We start from the raw sequence: 20,659 nt of genomic DNA, 5'->3' as shown, positions 1-20,659 counted from the left end.
TGCCAGATATTATCCACCACTTGTTCCCTCCACATACACTAGGTTATCACAGTTTTTCTCGTTTTTATAATCAAAGTCAAGTTCAACTCCCTCTAGTCTTCTTTATACAGTCATATAATTATATCCAGTAGGGGGCAATGATAGTAAGAAACTATCGTCCCACTTTATTTTGCGCCGTCATATAATTTATATCCAGTAGGGGGCGATGATAGTAAGAAACTGCATTTTGCTCTCCCGATTAGTAAGAAAAGAACAAGAGAAGAAACCGGAAATTACGGCAGCTCCTTATCGGAGGAAGCAAGATAAACAAACGAATAAATTACATTATGTAATATTAAGAACTCGAACTTGACCGACGCCCTTTGGCATGTGGATGGTCGTTTGGTGCATGGCGCGTGTTTTGAAGCTGCTTATGGAGAAATGTCTTGGGCCGTGAGTAGTGAGGAAACAGGAAGCGATTCTTGTGGGATGGAAGAGGGAAATAGTGACAATGAAGGTTGGAAGATAGCAACATCAAAAAATGAGAAAAAGCGGAAAAAACAGAGATCAGTTCAAGGGGAATCTAGTTCAGAACAATCCAGTGATGATCATTCCATACATTCCACAGCACAACAAAATGAATTCAAAGTCATATTCAAAGTCGTTAATCAGGCAGACTCTTTTACAAATTGGAATCCGGTTCACTTAACAAAAACCATCAATAAACTTGTCGGAGAAGTCAGAGGTGCCAGAATTCTGTACAGTGGAGACCTGCTAATTAACTGCAGAGACAGCGCCCAGCAAGGCAAAGCAATACGGATCAACAAAATTGACGGGATAAGAGTTCAGTGCAGCCTAATGGAGAACAAAAAGATCAGCAGGGGAGTCATTGGAGGAGTTCCTCTAAAAATTTCTGAAAAAGAGATTCTGGAAAACATAAGCGGTGCAAAAGTAAAAGAAGTAAAACGGTTAAAAACAACAAGAAACGGAGAAAGATCTGACAGTTTATCAGTGCTAATTAAATTTGAGGAAGAGCAATTACCAAGCAAAGTATTCATCGGTTACATAAGCTATAATGTCAAAATCTACAATCCTCCACCATTGAGATGTTTCAAATGCCAAAAATTCGGTCACATTGCAGCAGTTTGTAAAGGGAAACAGAGGTGTGGAAGGTGTGCAGGAGAACATGAGTACGGAAAATGTGGAAAAGAAGCTAAAATAAAATGCTGTAATTGTGGTGGAGAACATACTGCTGCCTATCGCGGCTGTGAAGCAAGCAAAAGGTCTGAGGAAATTAAAAAAATGAAATTTGAGCTCGGAATAACCTACGCTGAAGCTGCAAAAAGGATCCCATCTCAGTCAGAAAAACCCAAACCTACAGTTCAACACACGGCAAATTCCAAACCTCTAGAGAATCAAAAAATTGATGAAGACTCACTTATTGTTAAAAAGACAAATTTTGTTCTTTTCATGGTAGAAGTAATTAATTGTACTGCACAGACAACAAAAAAAACGGAAAAAATCAAAATAATAGTGAAGGCTGCAGAAAAATATCTGGACATTAAAGATTTGAACTGGGAGATGGTTGGAAGTATGATGGGAGGACCGATGGGACCATCAGAAACTGGCAGAGTTAAGATGACCTAGAGTAAATTAAAATTATATGGGCAAATGTGATTTAGTATTATGTTGGTTTAAGTTACACAGGTTTTTTTTTTTTTTTTTTTTTTTTTTTTTTTTTGGGGGGGGGGGGGGTGAGTCGTTTTCTGTTTTCTTGCTTTACTCCATATCAGTTGGTGGCGGTAATGCACAATTCACAAGTCTGCCAACCGCCATAAAACCCCATAAGAAGAAGAAGAAGAAGAACTCGAACTTATTTCCCTTCACCTAATTCCGATAAGATAAAGTTAGGAGGCTATAACGGTTGATTTGGACAGCCAGGAGCTGAGAGCACGAGCGGCTAGCAGCATCTTCGGGTTGCTAGGCTAAGCTGCTCGTCATGTTTATTTTAGTGCGAATGAGCGCGACATGATTATGGCATGAAAGCGCTGATGTGGTTGTGGAAAGACGAGTTTTTCATCTAAAGGTATGGCTCAAAACATTTTTCTAGGTAAAGCTAAGCTACAGATTTACATTCTGTGTGGTTTCATGTAGACTTTCTTGCGTTATTCTGAATATAGCATTAAAACATGACAACTTGGACACTCCGTCCAGTTACTGACAGCTTTATTAATGTTTATTTTGCTAAACCGTTTTTTATTGCATCGATCCTTTTTTCCTCCCCTTATAAAGTCTGGTGATTAATCGTGTTTTTAATTGTTTTGTCCTGTAAATGGTTGAAGGTTGCAGCAAACAGGTGAAACCTTTGCTTCCTAAAAAAAAAAGAAAAAAAAGGACCCACATCGCAGCGTCAGCATGGCGTGGGCTCTGAAGCTGCCCCTCACGGATGAAGTGATCGAGTCCGGACTTGTCCAGGACTTTGATGCCAGTCTCTCCGGGATAGGACAGGAGCTTGGTGCGGGGGCGTACAGTATGAGGTATGTTGTTACCCTCAGGCTGAGGCCATTCTGCTTTTTTGTTTTGTTTCACTGTCTATCTTGATGCTGCATCTATTACAGATCAGAGAGCTTCTCATTATATTAGAAAATTACCTCTAATATATTAATTTATTTCACTGGTTTAATATGAAATCTTATTTATAGATTCTATAGGTGAATTATCTCTTTATTTTTAATCTTTTCTTTAAATGTTCTTATTATTATTATTATTATTTTATTTTTTTTATTTAACCAGGTAAAAAAATCCCATTGAGATTAAAAACCTCTTTTTCCGGTGAGTCCTGGCCAAGAGGCGGCAAAGTTACATGAGAAACAGAGATACATTAAATTAAATGACAAGTACATAAAAAAAAACATATCAAGTAAAACAATTACAGATCTTTGAGGCTGCTTCAAATTCTTTCACTTTCAACTTGAACGCATTTAAAAATAAAAACTCAGCCAGTTCTTATCAGTCAGTTTCTTTGTAAAAAATAATTCCACGCACAAGGAGCTGCATAGCTAAAGGCTTTCTACCCTAGTTCTGTGCAGGCAAAAGGAACAGTGAGCAGGTTAACAGTGAAGGGAAACCCAAAAATCTGGACTACACATTGAGGAAACTGCAGACTTGCCTGTCCTTTGAGTTATTGCTTTAAAGTTAAGTGGAAGGAAAAAGGTCTAAAAGAGTGAGAACCTCAACCATTAGAGCAGGGGTGTCAAACTGGTTCAAGAAACGGCCGTTTGGCTGCAGGTTTTCTTTCCAACTAAGCAATAGCACACCAGACTCCAGTCATCTAATAAAGTGACTCCAATCTGAACATGATGACTTAATGAGATGAATGGAGTCTGGTGTTCTATTGTTTGGTTGGAAAGAAACCCTGTAGCCACACGGCCCTTTCTGAAACCACTTTAACACACCTGAATTAGAGGATTGTGACAAAAAGCCAAATCCTTTGGGAAAGATTCACAGTGAATTAAGTACAGATGGGGTCAGTGCTTCAAGAACATAACATGAAAACATGTGTTTCATATATGCCTTGTGTTAATACACCTCTTAAACAAATACAGAATGACCTGAGCTAAAGGATAAAAGCACTGGGACTTCCCTTGGTGTTTCAAAGAGTAAGTTTTTCCAGGTTAAATGAAGCCTCTGCGCTAATCTGCTGGTGATTTGATCCACTGTGTCCAAAGTCGGAGCAGCTGTCATTAGAATATCCTAGAGCTCTTTTTATCTCTGTTTTTTGACCACCTTCACAAAGATGCTGATTGATTCTTTTGAGCAGTTCTAATGGGAGGCTAATGAAGCAACCAGAGGGCAGAGCAGACTAATGGGTTGAGTGCCTCCATGCTATGTGGCAGTATTCTTACCAAAATAAGTCCTGACCAAGTATTGAAAATGTTTACAACATGTCTATAGGCAGCTGATAACTCAAAATCTAGTCTTTTTTTATTTTTTATTTTTTTATAGATCCCATATATTGTACTAATTATCTTAGAGATAGAGTTTGTGGTTTCAGTTGGTTGTAGACCGTTAATGCTCTGCATTTCACTTACAAATAACATATTTTTTTTTCTTTTCTATGATAAATAAACCATCATATTTAGTGGTATTTGTAGATACTGGAAAAAAATATATAAATAAAAACGTTGAGTGGATAATTACTTTGGTAAAAGTGAAAGGCAATGATAAGAAAAGTACTTAAGAAAAAACATAAAATTGTTCACAATTATAATGAAAGTAAAATTAATATATTTGTACATAAAAAGAAGCAAGACAAACTTTTTTTATTGGTCCTTTTAATTAATTTGAGTTAAAAACAGTGGAGATGGAATTAGTTGAAAACCTGCTTTAGCCCTAAGAAAACCTTGATGTCAAAAACAACTCAAAATAACACAAAAACTATAATGTAGAACGTCATGCTTCCAAAACTGTACTTTTAACCTGAGAAACCTGTAAACGTTTTCTGTAAGAAATACAATAAAATAAGTCCACAAAATGTAGTTTCTGGTCAGTTTCTGTTGTTTAGGCAGTGAAACGACTTTGTTTTAGTTTCTTGATGATTTGACCACCTTACCATCCCTTCACCTTCTAAAACTGTTTACGTTGCTTCAGACAAAAAGTGTCACCAAATGTATCCCAGGCCTGCTGGTATACAGTAGGGAACAGCTCTTTCTCACATGCACATCGTGCACATTGATCTTATGATGGCTATTAAAGTTCAGAATTTACTTTGCGTGCCAAGAAAACATGCGAATGATTAGAATTTCACAGAGTGAAAAGGCCATGGTTTGCAGAGTCACTGACAGTCTCAAAGTTTTAATGTTTTGCAGCTCGTTTGATAAATGAACACTTATTGTATTCAGTTTCTGTTCAGTTTAGTCCTTTACGGGTGATGAATCCATCCAGTACTTTTCCAGTTGATTAAAGATCCCCTTAACATGCCTGTGTTGAGAGGAGCTGTGATACACGATCGAGGAAACGTTGGTATTTAGATGTGTCGCCCTTGCTTTTATTTAATGAGCTGCATGGGAAGAAAACAACATCACTCAGAGTTATTTTATTTCTCATTAATACTGTTGAAATGTATTGATGCTGAATGTTTGTTTATTTTTTATTTTGGTTACCTTTAGGTCTATTTTACCTATGGAAGGAAAAAAAAGAAGCTTTGTCAGTGTGATGCGAGAGGCTTTTGGCAGCTTATTGACTGCGTATTTCTTATGGCTTTACTCTCCAGCGACGTGCTCGCCCTCCCCATCTTCAAACAGGAGGAGTCCAACTTGCCTCCAGAATCTGAAAACAAGATCCTTCCCTTTCAGTATGTTTTGTGTGCACCTACCTCGCCAGCCATTAAACTGCATGACGAAACACTCACCTACCTCAACCAAGGTCAGTATCAGGATCCCAACTATGGTACGCTTTTCAACTTTGTGCAAATGTACCCTGGTCTAAGGGTACAAAGTCAAAAGCAAGTCAAACGCAAATTTACCCCCAGTGTATGTTGATTGAGGACATTTGTGGGGAAAAAAGTGAGATTTTTGAGCCCATTCTTTCTGATTCTTTTGCAAAGTATAAAAGAGGAAACTATTGGTGCACTCGCTGGCACAGAAACTGATGTTTTTCTTTATTAATAATTCTGGAAAATAAGAATTTGTGCAGGATATCATTTGCAAAGAAACATCAGAACATGCAGTACCTCATGCATTAATATCCCTGTAATGATTTCCGAAGCTGTTGAATTACACCACAAACTTTAGTGTATTTTATTAGGATTTTAGGTGATAAACCAACACAAATTAGTGCATGATGGTAAAGTAGAGGAAAATGGTTGTGTATACTAGGTTTACATAACTCTCAATTCTAGTGTTTAAATGCCTAAATGATTGCCTTATTGTGTCCTAAAAAGATTGACCTAAAATCATTAGATTTTTAAAATAATATTTAATAATATTTATATTTAATAATAAATAATATTTAAAGTATTATTCAATAAAGAAAGATTTTTCCTATTTGCAAATGTCTGTGTAAGTTAGTACACATAAAAAGGTGGGTTAGTTGGGGGAAAAAACATGCAAACACCTGAAATATAAATGCAGTTTTCAGTCTACAGCCAATATTGCTTCATGAATACTTGCAACCTCATCATAATTTTTTAATTTATATTTGATAGTTGAGAGTTCAAAATGATATATCGGCTAGAAATGTGATGGAAAAAGGTTTTTAAGATGTATGTCTTTCATTTTTATCATCTGCACCGACCATTACAGGGCAGTCCTATGAAATTAGAATGCTTGATAATCGCAAGATCGGGGAACTTCCGGAAATCACTGGGAAAATGGTGAAGGTAGGGGTTGGATGTTTTTGAACAACTGCTTGTCTGCATATACAACTATTTTACAAAAGTCCACAAGCTCTTTTTTCCTCCCCTTAACTTTAGAGCATTATCCGCGTGGTGTTTCATGACCGGCGGCTTCAGTATACAGAACACCAACAGCTGGAGGGCTGGCGCTGGAACAGACCTGGGGATCGGATTCTTGATTTGGGTAACGCCTAATTAATGAAAAGCTGTTGCTGTTTGAGTACTTTAAAAATGTTTTGGATTTTTGTCTAACTAGGTTATTACATATAGATCATTGAAGCTGTCTTTTGCTCTCTTTCATGAATAAAATTGCCAGTGGTGTCCTCTATTTGCAGCTTTTTTCACTTTAAATCTTTGCAGATATCCCCATGTCAGTAGGAATAGTCGACCCCAGGGCTAACCCCACTCAGCTTAACACTGTGGAGTTCCTTTGGGACCCCTCAAAAAGAACGTCTGTCTTCATCCAGGTATTTCCACGCATTTGTTTGTACAATTTTTTGTCCCTGCAGGTCCTAAGTGTCTGTCTCTGTCCTGCTGATATTTTTCTGGTCATTCAACAGAAAACTTTCAGCGTAATCATTGAAGATCATTTTTTAATTTTGGAGACACGACGCCGTCAGGTCTTTGGCTCAGTGGATTCGGACAGACCCACATAATCAACTGTGGGTTCAAAAGAATTGGTGGTACAAGAGAGACAGATTTGTCTGCAGGATATTTGTAAATGTTTAATAAGAATCAGTTGGAGAAGTACTGGCATAACGTTAGAAATGAAACACTGTGACATCCTACAGAGGACTCATCCAGTTTAAACCTGTCAGGATGAGGATGTTATTTAGAAATGGAGACGAGTCTTTCATATTTTAGGTGCAGGGAATCTTTGAAGCTCAAACCGCTGTGCAAAAGATCTAAATGATGATCATAAAAAGAAGACCATTACAGGTGCTGGTCATAAAATTAGAATATCATGAAAAAATAGATTGATTTCAGTAATTCCATTTAAAAAGTGAAACTTGTATATTATATTCATACATTACATACAAACTCATATATTTCAGATGTTTATTTTGTTTAATTTTGATGATTACAAATGACAACAAATGAAAATCTCAAATTCATCATATCAGAAAATTAGAATATTACTGAAGACCAATAAAAACAAAGGATTTATAGAAATGTTGGCCAACTGAAAAGTATGAACATGAAAAGTATGAGCATGTACAGCACTCAGTATTTAGTTGGGCCTCCTTTGGCCTGTATTACTGCAGCAATGCGGCGTGGCATGGAGTCGATCAGTCTGTGGCACTGCTCAGGTGTTATGATAGCCCAGGTTGCTCTAATAGTGGCTTTTAGCTCTTCTGAATTGTTGGGTCTGGTGTATTGCATCTTCTTCTTCACAATACACCATAGATTTTCTATGGGGTTAAGGTCAGGAGAGTTTGCTGGCCAATTAAGAACAGGGATACCATGGTCCTTCAACCAGGTACTGGTAGCTTTGGCACTGTGTGCAGGTGCCAAGTCCTGTTGGAAAATGAAATCTGCATCTCCAAAAAGTTGGTCAGCTGCAGGAAGCATGAAGTGCTCTAAAACTTCCTGGTATGTGGCTGCGTTGACCCTGGACCTCAGAAAACACAATGGACCAACACCAGCAGATGACATGGCACCCCAAACCATCACTGACTGTGGAAACTTTACACTGGACTTCAAGCAACGTGGATGAAGTGCCTCTCTTCTTTTCCTCCAGACTCTGGGACCTTGATTTCCAAAGGAAATGCAAAATTTACTTTCATCATAGAACATGACTTTGGACCACTCACCAGCAGTCCAGTCCTGTTTCTCTTTAGCCCAGGCAAGACGCTTCTGACGCTGTCTGTGGTTCAAGAGTGGCTTGACACAAGGAATGCGACAGCAGAAACCCATGTCTTTCATACGTCTGTGTGTGGTGGTTCTTGAAGCACTCACTCCAGCTGCAGTCCACTCTTTGTGAATCTCCCCCACATTTTTGAAGGGGTTTTGTTTCACAATCCTCTCCAGGGTGCGGTTATCTCTCTTGCTTGTACACTTTTTTCGACCACATCTTTTCCTTCCCTTCGCCTCTCTATTAATGTGCTTGGACACTGAGCTCTGTGAACAGCCAGCCTCTTTAGCGATGACCTTTTGTGTCTTGCCCTCCTTGTGCAAGGTGTCGATGGTCGTCTTTTGGACAACTGTCAAGTCAGCAGTCTTCCCCATGATTGTGTAGCCTATAGAACTAGACTGAAAGACCATTTAAAGGCTTTTGCAGGTGGTTTGAGTTAATTAGCTGATTAGAGTGTGGCACCAGGGGCCATCAATTTTGAACCTTTTCACAATATTCAAATTTTCTGATATGATGAATTTGAGATTTTCATTTGTTGTCATTTGTAATCATCAAAATTAAACAAAATAAACATCTGAAATATATGAGTTTGTATGTAATGTATGAATATAATATACAAGTTTCACTTTTTAAATGGAATTACTGAAATCAATCTACTTTTTCATGATATTCTAATTTTATGACCAGCACCTGTATGTGCCTGAAATATTTTTGGCACTAAGATATTGGCTGCTCACAGTTTTCAGGCAGCAATATTTTTGCAGTCCTTTAGACCTCCTTTATTACCAAGCTAAGAATCAAAACAAAACAGGCTCTCTTGGAAATGCCTTTTGGGGATACATCTGGAATGTTGTGGCCTTGCCTTTATACTAGACCTCAAACAATTGGATTAATTGCTATTAATTGATTATTGAAATACTCGTCAACTAATTCAGTGATCGATTCATCGCTAACTGGAGTATAGCGACACTGAAACATGCTTGGAGCTGACAGACCAACCCACTTACAGCAGTTTTTATACCAAAAATTTTGAAAAAATATGTTTTGCATTTAAGACAAAAGAAGAAAAAAATTCTACTTGCAATATATCCTATGCAGAACTCCACAAGTCGAAAGGTTTTAGTTTCACCTGGTTTAATTCTGTAAAAAGGCCTTAATTGGCATTAAAAATCATTAAATGTGATTATCGTGGCATTTAAAATGTTTTTTTTTTTTTTTTTTAGTTTTTAACAACCATTTCATTAGATATATTATATCAGATATAACATGTGTCGCGTGTTTGCACAGAGCTGCTTGTTGATCGTAAAGCCGTATGTTCGGAAAAGAAACGCGAGGCGGAGAAAAAACTAGAGAATATGGAAAATGCACATTTCAACAAAAGTTGCTGGAAAAAGATAATTCCAGACATGGCTGCAGCCTGTCGACAGGAAAGCTGGTAAAGACGACAAAGGATTTTCCAGTTTTATTTATATGTGTGTGTGTGTATATGTGTATATATATATATATACACTCACCGGCCACTTTATTGGGTACACCTGTCCAACTGCTCGTTAACACTTAATTTCTAAGCAGCCAATCATATGGCGGCAACTCAGTGCATTTAGGCATGTAGACATGGTCAAGACAATCTCATGCAGTTCAAACCGAGCATCAGTATGGGGAAGAAAGGTGATTTGTGTGACTTTGAACGTGGCATGATTGTTGGTGCCAGAAGGGCTGGTCTGAGTATTTCAGAAACTGCTGCTCTACTGGGATTTTCACGCACAACCATCTCTAGGGTTTACAGAGAATGGTCCGAAAAAGAAAAAACATCCAGTGAGCGGCAGTTCTGTGGGCGAAAATGCCTTGTTGATGCCAGAGGTCAGAGGAGAATGGCCAGACTGGTTCAAGCTGATAGAAGGGCAACAGTGACTCAAATAACCACCCGTTACAACCAAGGTGGGCAGAAGAGCATCTCTGAACGCACAGTACGTCGAACTTTGAGGCAGATGGGCTACAGCAGCAGAAGACCACACCGGGTGCCTTTCCTTTCAGCTAAGAACAGGAAACTGAGGCTACAATTTGCACAAGCTCATCGAAATTGGACAATAAAAGATTGGAAAAACGTTGCCTGGTCTGATGAGTCTCGATTTCTGCTGCGACATTCGGATGGTAGGGCCAGAATTCGGCGTCTACAACATGAAAGCATGGATCCATCCTGCCTTGTATCAACGGTTCAGGCTGGTGGTGGTGGTGTCATGGTGTGGGGAATATTTTCTTGGCACTCTTTGGGCCCCTTGGTACCAATTGAGCATCGTTGCAATGCCACAGCCTACCTGAGTATTGTTGCTGACCTTGTCCATCCCTTTATGACCACAATGTACCCAACTTCTGATGGCTACTTTCAGCAGGATAATGCGCCATGTCATAAAGCTGGAATCATCTCAGACTGGTTTCTTGAACATGACAATGAGTTCACTGTACTCAAATGGCCTCCACAGTCACCAGATCTCAATCCAATAGAGCATCTTTGGGATGTGGTGGAACGGGAGATTCGCATCATGGATGTGCAGCCGACAAATCTGCGGCAACTGTGTGATGCCATCATGTCAATATGGACCAAACTCCCTGAGGAATGCTTCCAGCACCTTGTTGAATCTATGCCACGAAGAATTGAGGCAGTTCTGAAGGCAAAAGGGGGTCCAACCCGTTACTAGCATTGGGTACCTAATAAAGTGGCCGGTGAGTGTGTATATATATATATATATATATATATATATATATATATATATATATAAATTAGACTTACTCGGTCCTGTATAAACCTTGTTAATGTTTGAGGCAAGATAGGGACAATGTAGATTCTCATCTCTGGGTACCTGAGCAAAGACCCTTAACCCCAGACTTCTCCCTGGGCACCACACAATGGCAGCCCACTGCTCCCAAAGGGGATGCGTTAAATGCAGAGAGTGAATTTAGTTGCTCTGTACTTCTGACAGTGTAACGACAATAAAAAAAGCTTGAGCTAATGTGCTTCTGAATGTATAAACCTGCAGGTAAGGTTAGACAACAGGGCGTTTATGTTTTTTGTTATATTTCGGACATATTTTACTCTTTCTAAAGCAGTTATCTGTAGCATTTTAGATGGTTGTATATCGTCATTCTGACAGGCAAGAGTTAAAGACACAGTGATTGATTTCTCTGATTATCTGACTTATGTCATAGTTGGACATGTCTCTATTCAGCTTAAACTCTTGTCCCGTTTAGGTTCACTGCATAAGCACAGAGTTCACCATGCGCAAGCACGGAGGAGAGAAAGGCGTCCCTTTCCGCATCCAGATCGACACGTTTAAAGAGAACGAGAATGGAGAGTACACAGAGCATCTCCACTCTGCATCCTGCCAGGTCAAAGTTTTCAAGGTTAGAGAAAATAAGGAAAACTGAAATGAAAGCCTCACCAAACTGCAGTACATTAGAGTTTATTGGCCTCACACTTTCCTGACATGTTTCAGCCCAAAGGTGCAGACAGAAAGCAAAAGACAGACCGAGAGAAGATGGAAAAGAGGGCGCCGCAGGAGAAGGAAAAATATCAGCCCTCTTATGAAACTACAATTTTGACTGAGGTGAGCATTTATGAACGAGCTGAAGGCCCGAAAGGCTGGGTGTGAACAGAATGAAGAATACCTTGTTTGCAATACAAAGTGGAGACGCCAAGGGAGAAAATATAAGCATAACTGATCGGTATCAGCTTACAATCTACATGAAGTACAAACTATCAGATGCAGGGTTAAAACAGTGCAGAAAATATTCAGGAAAAGGATAAAGAAAATGTAATTGAATTTGGTCAGTAAATGCATTTAAAAAAATCCATGCAATAATATCTATAAGAAAAACCTGATAAAATGTAGTACAGTCATATTAACACGTATGTGAGGTGGATGGATTCAGCTTAAAAAGAGACAGAGGCCTCATAACATGAAGGGTGTGTTCGGTGTTATATAGAAGTGTTGGTGTGTTGCAGTGCTCTCCTTGGCCTGAGATTACCTACGTCAACAACTCGCCATCTCCTGGCTTCAACAGCACACACAACAGCTTCCCAGTGGCTGAAGGGTGAGCCTGTTTCACAGCTTAAATAATGATACTGGCATTAAATGTAGAGGCAGCAATATGATTAATTTCTGTGACAAATTTATGTTTTTTTTTCTTTCTGCCTTCTTACATGTTTTTTTTTTCTAGCAATGGATCACCAAACCACCAGCCTGAGCCTGTTGTTCAGGTTGCAGATGTAAGTTGATGTTAATTCTGTATATTCTGCTGCATACAGCCCAGTCAACTTTTAAAAACCGATGCAAAGCTGGGATCAGCATGTTTGACACACAGTTGACACTTGAAAAATAAGCAACAATCTCCACAATAAACCTGGTAGTTAGATTTGCAGTGTTATAATCTGGTAACAAATGAACAGAATTTATTTTAGATATCTGGTTAAAATTTTAAAAAGGCGGTGTTAAAAAAGCTAGTGCTGTTAATCGATTAAATTTTTTTAATCGCGATTAATCGCATTTTAATCGCACATTTTCTTCCTGATTGAAAATCATTTAAATACTCTTGATGACATACAAAAAAATACATACAGGCTAGGTTTGTGCCAATGTTCTTTTTTTTAAAATGAGAACAGGTCACAGATACTGATTTATGCCATAGAAACATATGGCAAGAAGATGGGGAGGCATGTAGCAAAAAATAACAAATATGTAGCCAAAAAAAAGGCCCTGAAAACAGGCTGATGTAAAAGACAGTCTTTACAGTTAATACAGTCTTTTGAACAAAGACAAGCATTTTACCCTACTGCTATAAAATGCAGTACAGTTAACATTAGATGTTAATTAACCAAGATAATAATGAACAATTTTCAATCAATACATCAAAATCAATAGACCGACATCACTAGATGGAGGTAGTCTATGCTCTAGAAAGTTACTTTTCAGCCTCTTAACAAAAATGAGAACACACACACAAGCACCCACACACACACACACGCGCGCGATACTGACCTGTGGCGTACACAGACAGCAAGAGTGCCGTAGCAGATTCCATTTCACCTCAGTAATCTGTTTTCTCAGCGTATTTCAGGTTGCTACTAGTTACCAGACACTCAACTTGTTTGTTGGTGGTGGGGCTTAAAGAAAAGGCACTAGCGTCACCCAGTGTATGAGCGTCTTTTTCCCTTGAGGAGCTCCGCTCTCGAAGCCTATGGAAAATGCATACACTGGGGGAAAATAGCCCTGCCTTCTCGCAGGCTGCAGCGGGATGTACTTGGAACATTGTACCATAAAACCACATAGCGTTAATCTCACGTTAAAAAAATTATCGCCGTTAAAATGGCCTCGCGTTAACGCGTTAATAATGCGATAATTTTGACAGCACTAAAAAAAGCACAACTTAGGCCTCTCTAATGCCTATCAGTCTGTAAAGGACTTTTAAAGACAATGTCCAAACTAGTGGAAAACACGTTTTTTTTCCCCCCACAGTTTTTTAATTTCTGCACGATTGGATTTAATAACTAATCTCAAATCCCGAGATTTTAATCTCAGAGCCTCACTTGGCATTTTAAATGTTTCAGATCAATAACGATAGAAGTGTCTGAAAAGGTACGATTTGTTTAGGGTTTTTTTCCAGCAGGTAAAGCAACTGAATTCAAACTTTCATTTAATTGAAGCTTGAAACTTCTGGAACTGCTATGCTGAAAAATAAGGTCAAACATGTCTATCTTGGTCAGATAAAATAATTTTTTATCTTTCTTTTACTTACAAGCTCCCTTCTAAATTAATAAATACATTTAGACATCCATATTTACTAGGGGTGTAAATCACATCCATCATGGCGATTCGATTCAGTATCAGTTTCCTGACCCAACGATTCGATTATTTTCGATACTTAAGAATACACTTCGATTCGATTAATTGATAAATCGGTTAAAACATTTTTTTATTATGATTATTTTTTACACTAAACAAAGTTTCAAGTTTGAAATAAATCAATGAAAGCTGTAATATCGTTATGCATTTTTTTTTTTTGAAACAACAGCAAATAACAGAAGTAGAAAAGTTGCATAAAAAAATACTGCAAAAATACTGCACAGAATCATTGCAATGAGTTCAATTCAATACCTCGGCTCCAGAGTGTGGACGTCCCCGCCCCCTTGAGAGACGCTCTGCTGCTCCTCTCCCAAATTGTAGATGGCAGCTTGTTTTGTTTTTATGACCGAAATTGCGGAAAACAACTCTTGTTTGACCCGCTAGAAGAGCGAGGTGCGCGAGAACGCTGGGACCCTTTTTCCACCTGGATCTCCGCTCTTTTTGGCCCTCATGTCCCTCCGTCGTCGGACTAAACTCGCCCCCACTTCCTTGCCGCCTCGGCCGTATCTAGACCCACAGTGTATAGCACAGACCACGCTTCAATATTGAGCATAATTTCAAAATGTCTGTGTCAAGCTTGCTGCAACACACTGCTGTAAGAGTATAACCAGGAAGCGAGGTAGGAGGGCAAAATAGGTTTAGCGCCACCGCAGCACGGGAGGGAGAATCACGCCCAGGAGCAAATGGATAAAAATAGACCGGAGGAAAAAAAAAACATGAATCGATACTCTTGCGGACGTGTCGATGCATCGGATCGTCGGCTTTTGGATCAATGCATCGATACAAAACGATTATTATTTACACCCCTAATATTTACATATTTTTCACCACATTAACTGTTAAATAAATTGGAATGAGAATCAGTAGTATCAGATAAAAATACTTTTTGTCCATAAAGGCCTATATAGGAAGCATCCCTCGGTTTATTTACTACTAGATTGTTCCATAATTTTACAGAAATATGCATCTAATTTAGGTTTAATAATTATTTTTAAGGTTGCGTTGAGAGACTTTGACTTTAATATCTTTAATTTCTTTCCTTTTAGAATTTGTTACCCACAGCGACACCACAGGAAGCGCAGCAGTGGCTTCATAGAAACCGCTTCTCTCCTTTCTGTCGGCTCTTCACCAACTTCTCAGGTAAGAACAAATTTTAGCTCATTTTCCTGTTGTTTTGTTCTTTTTTCCCCCTTTCACAGTCAGGGCTGCACCATATCAGAGGATCATGTTAAGTAGATTTTTTTAAATTTCCAAAAAAAGAAAAATACACCTTTACCTGAAAAACTATGTTCATAAATCACCCTAATAAATCACTGGCTTCCTGCAGCAAACCAAAACTCTATCATGGCACGGATCAGACCAGTCACAAAATGAATCAATCCTCACATCCCATAATATCCCTGGACGGCTTCTTATTGGTGGTGACAAGCTTGCACCCTTGTTTTCTTTATTTTTCTTTATTTTCTATGACTTTAGAATAGAGCAATTTAACTAAAGAGATGAAAATGTTTGTTGTTTAAACATGGACTTCTGTTAAACCTCTTAACAAAAGTGTTTTATCATGTAAATGGAGGAAGAATAAAACTATTAGCTTCAAATTTTGGACCCAAAATAAGTTAAGTCAGATGGATGTCAAAATATCGACATAAAATGTGTATTTTGATGTTTAACGTCACTGGTTCAGAGATTGGTTCTGTTCTCTGGGGATAGAAGGTGTCATTAAACTTCTCATGGAGCTCTGATTGTTTTTGTCACAACATGTAAACTCTGTGGGTTTTCTCACCAGGGGCAGACCTGCTTAAGCTAACCAGAGAGGATGTCATTCAGATTTGTGGCCCAGCAGATGGTATCAGACTCTTCAATGCGCTAAAGGGAAGGTGAGTTTAAACATTTTCACTTGTTTTAAGAGTAATTCATCTCCAGAGCTATAATATATATAAAAATTCTGTCTGGTTTCAGGGTTGTTCGTCCCAGGCTGACCATCTACGTTTGCCAGGAGTCCCAACAGACTCGGGAACACCAACCAAAGCATGAAAATGGAGAAGCTGCTGCCAATACTTTCTTTGGTCAGTACCTGCTGACTAAACCCTGAGATTTAAAAAATTAATAATTCAGACAGTTAAAAACAACAGTTGGCAGGAGTAATATTCCATTAGAATATTCGAGTTTTACATTAAGGGAAAAATATAGAGTTCAGCTGTTTTTTAGTTATTGTTTTTTTCCCCTTAATGTTTCTGAGCTCAATTTTAGTGCTAGGAAGGGAAAAAAATGACCTTTCAGTTTTTATGCTTGTAAATCCAGGCCTCCTTCAGTCTTTTATTGTTTGTTTCTCTCATTTTAAACTAAATATCTTATCAAAACAATCGCAAAACTCACTGTGTGTACGGTTTTATAGAGTATAATGGGAACCTGATTATAGGAATGAAGCTGTTTATGTTAGTCAGCATGATGAATAGTTTCGAATTTTACTGAACATTTGTTCTGTATTTAGTAACAAATACCTGCTTCTTATTCAGCTTCATTTCTAATGTTTAAATTTGGGAAATATTTTGAAATAGTTTATTTATAAGTGCTCATATCTGCTGTTGTTTATAATTGCTTTTGCTTGCAGTTTATCACGCCATTTACCTGGAGGAACTCACAGCCACCGAGCTCACAGAGAAGCTCGCCCAGCTCTTTAGCATCTCACCCAGACAGATAAATCAGATCTTTAAGCAGGGCCCAACTGGTATCCATGTTCTGGTCAGCGATGAGGTACGACTCCTACTTTAAATCATGTAGAAATGCTCTAAGAAAGGAAAAAAAAACACAAAATAATACATATTAATTTTTCAAACTTCGTCCAATAAATATTTCCTTTGTTCTTAACAGATGATTCAGAACTTCCAAGATGAAGTATGTTTTGTTTTGGACACGATGAAAGGTAATCAATCAGTACTCAAATCCTTTTATCTCTAATTCCACCTTGAAATAATACATATTTACATGATTCAATTAAAAAATCTATTTTCGATGCAAAACAACTTTTGATTTTTAACAATTATATATTTTGAACTTTCTGATCCATTTTATGTTCATGATGTTTTCCCATCTGTCTTGCTAGACAGAATAAATTAATTGAGACTTTGAAGTGTCTTTTTCACATTTATTAAATTTCTAATATCATTCATGCATAGATGGAGTTTTTGCAGCTTACAAAAACAAGAAATATCAATTAGAAAAGTAAAAGTGTCTCTTTTAATAGTGGAGGTCAACACCTCCTAAATTCTAATTAGTTACTAAAAACATAAACTGGCTGTCAATTGCTATTATAAGCTAGCCGTAAAATAATTTGGACAAAAAAAAAAAAAAAAAACTGTTCTTCTGTATAATAGAAATGGTTTAGTAAAAAAAAAATGTATTTTCATTTTAAAAGAAATCTTTTAATTTCTTCATAAAGTTTTAGCACAGCTGTCTCACTGAAAAATCTATGGTACAGTATAGCGTACCTTGGTCTGCAATGTGCAGATAATCCCCTTGTTCTCCATCACATTATATGGCCTCTGAACTTAGACAGTTATATTTTCAGCCCCCTTGGAGCTAGCAGAAAGCTTCATGAAGCACTAGAGTTTGCATTGGTCTGCAGCTGGACCTGCTGATGACGTCACAATATGCAGACGCCACTCAAACTATATTTCATCCATTTCATAAGAGTCAAATCTCTTCTGGAGTCTCAACTCATCATGACTTATATTTGCTATTATTTAACGTTTATTTGGCAGCCACTAGAAAACAATCATTCTAAGGGTCTTGAAGGCAAGACATGCGTTGTAAGAAAGACTGAGCTCTGGCATTTAAGTAGATGACAAAAGTCTCTGTACTTCTTTTAGTCTTTTTATTAAGATCTGAGGGCAGGGCAAGAAGATTGGATCATCTTAAAAAAATTACTTTTGTGTAGATTTTATACAAAACAGTTATTTTACTTGTAGAAAAGGAAAGGTTGTTGTTGAATGAAAGTTTAAAGTAGTATAACTTTATATGCGTTACTTAAAAAACTAAAAGGGGCTAACCTGTTAGCTATTGAGCACAGGTATTTAATTTTTTGTAAATTAAAATCGATTTTGGGAAATTTTAAATGGATTCTGAATCAAATTGAGAATTGCGTTTCTTTTGTGAATAAATATATTTTTATTGGCAACCCTTAGCACTAATCTCAATTTCTAGACATTCAGCGTACAGAGATGGACCTTCAAAAACCTGCTGCTGTAGAGTGCAGTAAACTGTGACTCTCTAAAGTTTTGCCTCAGGTGCTGAATACTGAATACACTGTTGTTATCCTTTGAAAACCATGTCTATTTTCTGCATTGGTCTAACATATAAAACATTTATTTTGTGGTTTCAATGTGAAAAAAAGTTAAGAAATGTATTGTGTAGGTATTATTTTGTAAATAAAAAAAGTTCCCATTTTTCTCTTTGCAGACAACACAAGCGATGGCTACCACATCATCTTAAAGTGATTTCTCTGGCGAAGAACCGTCTGACCTTGTTGAATTATTTAGACCTGCTGCAGTCTGCCACACTAGGCGTTCATACTCCTCGCTGTTGTAGGATTATATGAAGTTATCCTCAGCAACCCCTTGTGGCAGCTAGAAGGCCGATGCGTGTGATGCACCTTGGTCCTCTCCCCCACTGTACCTTAAGGTCCTTCTTTTAAAGGAGTGACTCTTTTAACAGTGTAGTGAGAGTCTCTCTCTTTCCCATCATCTCAAATGTACCTTTCTTTCTGCCGCTTATGTTTCAGGTAGAGCTTTGTGGCACTGAAACAGCTGCTTTCAGATGTACAGCTGGTGTGCCAAAGCTTCCAGCTTTAAAACCATTTTGTTGCCTGGTGCTGACAGCACCTGGCATTCGTTGTGTTCAATACTCAGATGCCTTCCATTATTAGGCCAGTCTGCAGGAAACCTGTCATATCTAAAACAACACCCAGGAAGTTAAGGGAAACTGCTTGAACCTGGCAGTCTTTTAGATCATCTGATTCCTTATTAACTGTTACTTAGAGATAAGAGATAAGAGAATAATACTAAACAGATGTGGGTTGAACCCTATAGGTTGTGTAGACATCACACCAGAACATGGGATCGTTCCTTCGGCTTCTTTAAAGTTGAAAGCCGCTGTTTATCAGTGATCACAATGGCAACACTAACACAGTGTCTTTTCATACCTGTCAGCTTATTTCATTGTGTGTCTCGGACATGTATCCCAACATCATTTTTAAGTAATTGCTGTCTTTTTATTTTTTATTTTTGACAATGAATCATCCTTCCCAGTATTTCTATGGTAAGTTTTTATAATAATTGCTTCAATCCATTGTTGATTTTAACCATTAACACCTGCAAAAGGCTTTTAAATGTAATTGCTTCATGTAGCTAGAAAAAATGCATCCCACTTGGATTCAGTCATTGACTTGATATTGTTTAGATATGACTTTTTGCTCCATCTCATGGTTATTAAAATAATTACTAATGTATTGACAATGGTCTGTTTTATGATTTCAAGAAAACATCCTAACAGCCAACACTATTGTGCTCTGCTTACCTGAGATTTTATGTAGAGTAGTTAAGGAGGGAAACCCAAACATCCTTCTCTCCATCCCAAGGCTTTCCCAGGTTAGAGGTTTTGGGGTCAGACCTTTTTTTTCCCCCAATCTCCAATTTTATCTTTAAGAGCATGGGTGCCATAACGAGCATGTGCCTATAGTCATGATCTGTATTATATGGCAACACTTTCTTGTCAGAATCAAAATAAAGCTCAAAATTAAGAGGCATGGGCCAGTTTTGGGTTAATTTGCAGACCAACAACGACCTATCGACTCCCCAAGGGCTGGACCTGTTTTTTTTTTGGTTCAATTTGCATGTTTTCTAAGCCATTGGCTTTTGTCGGGCTACTCTATAAAACCTGGAGCTCAACGCTACTCCAGACATTTTGCATTGAGGATGCTTTATGGATGGAAAATTAAACGTCATCAAACTTGGAAAACAGCCCAGTGATTTTATTTTTTATTTTTTTAGCTCTAAATTAAGAGTTTGGCCTTTTGCCTAAGCTGCTGTTTTACTGAAGCTTAAGCCCCAAATTATTCCATCCTTCTTGTAGTCGTTCTTGCCATCACTGGCGAATGAGACATTAACTTGTGTGTTTTTAAGATTCTTAGGAGATGCACTAATTGGAAACCTTTTTTTGGAGCACAATTTCAACTACTAAACACAAAAGTCAAATTAAACATTTACCCTGCTTACGGATTTAGACATTTATATTTGCTGAGGATGAACAGATCAAAACGGTCATCAGAATGATTGAAATCTTTTATTCAAATGCTTTTGCACATTGTTGTTGGTGCAATGGATGGGATGGTTAGGGTTTTTTTTTAACTAGTTGTAGGTTTATACATTCAAAACAAATGGACCTTAACAACAGAAAAAACAACACTGAATGCCATCTTTCTTTGTTAATATAAAGAAATCTAGGCTATAATTTCTACTGGGGTACCTAAATTGGATA

The 20,659-nt window shown here is 37.8% G+C and overlaps 1 protein-coding gene across 1 annotated transcript; it reads left to right on the top strand.

Moving 5' to 3' along the window:
* Positions 1 to 1,846: 1,846 nt before the first annotated feature.
* Positions 1,847 to 19,170, top strand: tfcp2 (transcription factor CP2). Its single transcript, XM_038309379.1, has 16 exons — positions 1,847 to 2,065; positions 2,322 to 2,516; positions 5,252 to 5,403; positions 6,282 to 6,358; positions 6,452 to 6,557; positions 6,734 to 6,840; positions 11,475 to 11,627; positions 11,720 to 11,830; positions 12,229 to 12,317; positions 12,444 to 12,492; positions 15,172 to 15,265; positions 15,912 to 16,002; positions 16,085 to 16,191; positions 16,737 to 16,879; positions 16,997 to 17,048; positions 18,584 to 19,170. The coding sequence occupies exons 2-16, from the start codon at positions 2,395 to 2,397 to the stop codon at positions 18,619 to 18,621; spliced, it is 1,491 nt and encodes a 496-aa protein (XP_038165307.1). The 5' UTR covers positions 1,847 to 2,065; positions 2,322 to 2,394; the 3' UTR covers positions 18,622 to 19,170.
* Positions 19,171 to 20,659: the final 1,489 nt, after the last annotated feature.

The sequence above is a fragment of the Cyprinodon tularosa genome, unplaced genomic scaffold, assembly GCF_016077235.1.
Source record: "Cyprinodon tularosa strain WSP-4 unplaced genomic scaffold, ASM1607723v1 ctg66, whole genome shotgun sequence".
NCBI lineage: Eukaryota > Metazoa > Chordata > Actinopteri > Cyprinodontiformes > Cyprinodontidae > Cyprinodon > Cyprinodon tularosa.
The sequence above is the reverse complement of the archived record's forward strand: the minus strand, read 5'-3'. Positions and strand labels throughout refer to the sequence as shown.